This window comes from Cryptomeria japonica, chromosome 9 (genome assembly GCF_030272615.1).
Source record: "Cryptomeria japonica chromosome 9, Sugi_1.0, whole genome shotgun sequence".
Lineage (NCBI taxonomy): Eukaryota > Viridiplantae > Streptophyta > Pinopsida > Cupressales > Cupressaceae > Cryptomeria > Cryptomeria japonica.
In genome coordinates, this window is record NC_081413.1 from 60894452 (window position 1) to 60899811 (window position 5360).

The 5360-nt window shown below is 32.5% G+C and overlaps 1 protein-coding gene across 1 annotated transcript; it reads left to right on the forward strand.

Moving 5' to 3' along the window:
• Positions 1–2872: 2872 nt before the first annotated feature.
• LOC131033503 (phospholipase A1-Igamma3, chloroplastic-like) lies at positions 2873–4111 on the forward strand. Its single transcript, XM_059211466.1, has 3 exons — positions 2873–2993; positions 3172–3627; positions 3780–4111. The coding sequence occupies exons 1-3, from the start codon at positions 2873–2875 to the stop codon at positions 4109–4111; spliced, it is 909 nt and encodes a 302-aa protein (XP_059067449.1).
• Positions 4112–5360: the final 1249 nt, after the last annotated feature.

The window sequence follows — 5360 nt, forward strand, 5'->3', positions numbered from 1 at the left end:
ATAGTTTTTGTTTCTCAAAATAAAAAATTCTGTTTTTGGTTTGTATGCTGCTGGTTATTTTGGGATTAGGTTCTTATGTGTTGTATGACCTAAAAATTTTCTTTAGTATAAAATATGTTTAATTAATTTTTATTTCGATTGATAGGTTTCTGCTTTAAAAAAATAGATATTATTTTGAATAGTGAATACTTTCAACGAATCAAACATTTTTTTGATTAAATTATATTACCATACCAGTATTCTTTTCTTGTTAAATATTACATGTCACAAATCTTAACTGAATTAATAATTCTGAAACAAACATTTGCCTCTTTCAATAATTAAAAGATTTTAGTTCTTTTGGAAAAAAGAGAGGATTTAACTCCTTGTAGTTTTAAGTCCTTGCATAACTTTCTATGTATCACAAGTAATTGATACAGATAAATGGAAACTTTCTATGTTCAATTTGATTAAGTTTCTATATTCAATATGAAAACCAAATAAACTCAGCACCATCTAAATGCTTACAACATAAAATGCGTAACAACAACGATAAGAATTGACCTCCTGCAATATTACAAATGTATATAAATTGAGAGATTCAAACTGCTCTCATGTTTATTTTTTTGTGGAGTTGACGCCTATTTTACCTGTTATAGAAAAGAATTTTCCCACCACACGCGGATTGACCTTCCGAAGTATTATAAATTGTCATTTTCGTTATCGTCACATGTTTATATGTTCCGAATGTCCCCACGTCCTATAAATTTTCTTCATGTACGTTTGTTTAATGATGGAAGAGTTCGAATGGTGCGAATCAATTTCAACGCAACTTAGCATGGTATTAATAATTTACACTAAGTTCAAATTGTTTTGAAATTTAGGTATTGGGTGTATGAATGAATAAGTTTTCAAGTTCAGTGCCAGAACTTGAGGTTATTAATTGTGTAAAATAAATAATTTATTTTGTTTAATTAAATATCAATGTTTATTTTCTTTCATTTAATAATAATGTTTATAACATTCATATTTTATTTGAAAGTTGCTTTTTTTTAATATTGTTGCGTGACAAATATATGATTTTTTATGAATTAAATGTTTTCTTTAATATATTATTTTGTGATTAGGTAAATATACTTTTGATAATTATAAAATGTTAGATAATTAATATTTAATATTATCATAATATTTTAAATATATTTATTTAAAAAATGTGAAGAATTGGATATATATAAAAGTTATAATCATAATAAAATTAGATTTTTTGGAATGTCTTATGTTTAATGTTCTATTTTTTAATCTAATTCAATTTTTGTGTTTTACTCTTTAGAACAATCAATAATCCAATGTGATTTTTAAATGAAAATAAAATCAACATTCAGGTTTTCCCCTTTCAACTAATCAACAATTTCATTTAAATTTTCTTTTGTTTAATTGGATATATATTTTTTACAAAAATATAAAATATTTGATGCTAAAATATTTCAAACTCCTCTCTTCATTGTTACCCTCCTAATTTATTTATATATTAGTTCCTACCTATAAATGTAGGCAATGCATTGTTCTTAACAAGATATTAATTTTCACTTTTTTAACAAATTGGGGTGTTGATCTTTTTTCTAAGAATTTTTTTTTCTCACTAAAGTTTAGATGCAAAATTTAAAAATAAAAAAAATAGAAATTAAACACATAATACAATGGATTGTGTGGTTCACTAAAATTGGCTACATCCATAGGAAAGCATGAAAATATCTTCACTAATGGTTACAACAAATACACGAGTACATAATCATTTATACAAATGTATTAGTGTAAATAGGTTTTTCTTATTTATGTTGCTTAAGTCCAACTTAGGTACATAGCATTATTACTCATTTCTAGGTGAGTAGGTAGATTTTATTATTATTTTAAACACTAATAATTTGTTTTAGGTGGTTGTACCTACCCTCACAAGAAGAGTTCCTATTCTCTCTTATTTTTTTGCATGGTGGTTTGATTGAGGTTGATTTTGCAAATTTTTTTTTTGGAAATTTGTTCTTGATAGTGGGCCTATAGAGATGGTCCTAGATGGTGTGCATAGGGGTTCCTTATTAGATCATTTTGGGCTCTTTGTCCTCCTTTCCCTCTCTATGAGTGTTGTTGTTTATAGTGGATTTACTTGTAATAGGTTTAAGGATGCTTTTCAAAACCTATTGGTCAGTGTCTTGCTTCATTCTTTAGCTGCACTTGATGCAGTGAAAACTATGCTAAGAATTAAAATGTTCAGGGGTCCTTTTGAGAACCTAGTTTTGTATTCCCTTTCCTTGGTTGTGCTCTATTCCAACCTTAGGTGGCTATGGTTTAAGGTTCTTATGAAAAACTTGCAAGTTTTATTCGAGGTGACATAATTGTCTTTCACTAGTTAGTGGTTGTTGTTGCGTTCCTTTTTTAGGCAGTAGGCTTTTATTCATGGATTTTATCGCCTTTTGTTGCAGATATGTAAAGATTCAAGCATCTTCTGATTTAATATTTTTAAAACACAAACATATACTAATCACAATAATCAATTAGAAAATCAACCAAATACAATTTCATCCAAAATATGAAAGACTTATCCAATGACTATCAAACACAATCTCTAATTAATATAAAACATTATCCTTATCATACAACCCCATTTGTTTAATATTAAATGTAATAGCTTTGAAGGTCAATCATCTATTAGATTGTTTAATCCATTTGTCTATTATATTTTTTAAATAAAATAACCCCATTTGTTTAATATTAAATGTAATAGCTTTGAAAGTCAATCATCTATTAGATTGTTTTAATCCATTTGTCTATTATATTTTTTAAATAAAATATTTTTGTTTTATATCACTTGGAAATTAGTGTAGAAACGGTCACGCTTATAATGTATAAAGCGTGTGCGCAGTCTCTTAACAACTTGAAAGGTCAGCGAGATAGATGTTTATATGCATTGAGAACGGAAGGTTTGAATCCCAGCTGTACGTTGAAGAGTATGTTTAAGAATGGTAGGTTTTGATATTTAGAACACTGATTACATATACTTCGCTACATTCTACGTTTGTATCAGCTAATCTAAACATCAATTGACCATCGTCTCAACGGTTGAGATCTCTGTACACTATAAAACTTGTGCTGTAAATAGAGAAGTAACATATCTAATAATCATGGCAAATTTTGCATTAGGTCTTGGCAATGGCTCTCTAAAAAGTGAAGAACTGAATGAGGGCGGAATATGCAAAGACCAACTACAAATTGGGGATATGTGGCAAGATATCCAGGGTGCAAATAACTGGAAGAGCTTACTCGATCCCATTCATCTCCTCCTCAAAGCAGAGATACTCGGATACGGTGATTTTGCACAACACTGCTACGACTCATTTGATAATACTCGCTCTTCTCAATACTATGGGAATTGCAAGCTCTCCAAAAGCTCACTCGGACGGAGATTAGAATCTCTGAAATGTGGGCGTGGTTATCAAGTCACCGAATATAAATACGCCAATACTGGATTATCCCTAAAATCCTATTTCCGGGAGAAATGGAGGGATAGCGGCGCTTGGATGGGATATATTGCTGTTTGCACAGACCCAAATGAGATAAAAAGATTGGGTAGACGTGATATATTTGTTGCGTGGAGAGGCACGGAAACACCCCATGATCAACTAGTACAAAATCTCAAAAATATATTATTCCTGCGGCTTTATCAACTAGTACAAAATCCAACATCGAAGCTGCTTTCAAACCTGATGTTCGGATAGAGAAGGGGTTTTTAACATGTTATACCTCAATAGACGAAGGCTCCGGAAGATCTAGGCTTAGCGCAAGAGAGATTGTTGTGGCTGAAATAAAAAGGTTATTGAATAACTTCAAAGATGAAGATGTGAGTATAACGTTCACTGGACACAGCTTGGGAGCTGCGCTGGCAACCATAAGTGCATATGACATAAAACAGATGTTGATGAATGAATATTACATTAGGTCAATACCTGTCACGGTCTTTGCCTTTCCCTCTCCACGTGTCGGAAACTTATCATTTGCTCAACACGTTGAGGAGATTGGAGTCAAAGTGTTGCGGCAGGTAAACAAAAAGGATTTGGTTCCTAAAGTTCTGGAGTTTTCGTGAATGAGAAAATGGGTTGGCTTGCTAGAATTCTGCATTGGTTTCCATGGACATATGTTCATGTGAGAATCGAGATTACTTTGGATAGCAGCAAATCACAAGTGCTGAAGCAAACTTATAATCCTTCTAGCTTTCACAATTTAGATGCATATCTCCACTTAGTGGATGGGCTTCCACAGAATAACAATATGCCTTTCAAATTGCCACGAAGAGATCCAGCTGTGGTCAACAAGAATTCCGACTTATTGATTAGAGACCTTCAAATTTGTTCTTACTGGTGGAGACGGAGGAATAAAGAAATGGTGAAACGCATAGATGGGAGGCTGGTATACTCTCCGAGATCTCCCACTCCTGTTTCAGTTTCTCAATCCTCTTCGCTCCTGAACTCTAATTTACCAGTTGTATTGCAGGTGGTACTTGCTCTTTTTTGAGTTATTAGTCTCTTCAAAATTGGAAGTAGAATCTAGAACTTTTATGATTCAATTGTTCAATACAATACTTCTCTAGGAATTTTGATGTAATCTAAATTGTTAATATATGGAAACATGTGACTGTATTGCCGTATTTGAATTGAGATTATTATTAATATTTATAAATAACAGTATAAAATAATAAAAATATATTATATACAAGTTCAAATATTAAAATTAAAATTTAGAATTTAAAATCATATTCAATCTAATTTTTAAATGTTTGTTTTTAATGTAATTCTAGAGTCAAAAATATCACCCTCATCACCTTTAGTGGCAATTGCGACATGTGGCACCTCCCCCATGCTGCTTGGAGGATTGGTTCGCCAACTTGTCATTTTGTCCACCAAAGAAGTCCATGTCAACTTCCCTTGAGGCGTTATCAATTCTGCCAACCTGATAGGTTCACTGACGTAGACGCGGTGCAGGGACGTCCATGTAGCGCACTACCATCCCGCCAGCCAGCAGGTGGTCGTTGGGACATTACGACCCACGCCAAGAAGGAATCGTAACACCTCCTTGCATGACCACCGACATCCAGATTTGTCCCTTAGCCTATATCTTTAGTCTCGAGACATTTCCAAGGGATCCTTTTTGGCAGATTGAAGACTTTCTCTTGGGGATTGAAGCTCTTGGAGATACTGCCACCATTGTTGCAGCATTGTCAAGCTACCAAGTTCATCAAGCACACTAACACTTTCCAAGAATTAGGGGAGTAATCTTACTCTATCTTGCATTTCCAACATCTCATTTACTTTTCGATTATCGAATAGTATAGCATC

What these genes read in the sequence shown, in the direction of transcription:
- LOC131033503 (XM_059211466.1), top strand. Translation starts at nt 2,873, where the DNA reads ATGTATAAAGCGTGTGCGCAGTCTCTTAACAACTTGAAAGGTCAGCGA. An exon ending in GAAGAGTATGTTTAAGAATG is followed by an intron (nt 2,994 to 3,171) that starts GTAGGTTTTGAT and finishes ATTTTGCATTAG; the next exon opens with GTCTTGGCAATGGCTCTCTA. An exon ending in TATATTTGTTGCGTGGAGAG is followed by an intron (nt 3,628 to 3,779) that starts GCACGGAAACAC and finishes ATACCTCAATAG; the next exon opens with ACGAAGGCTCCGGAAGATCT.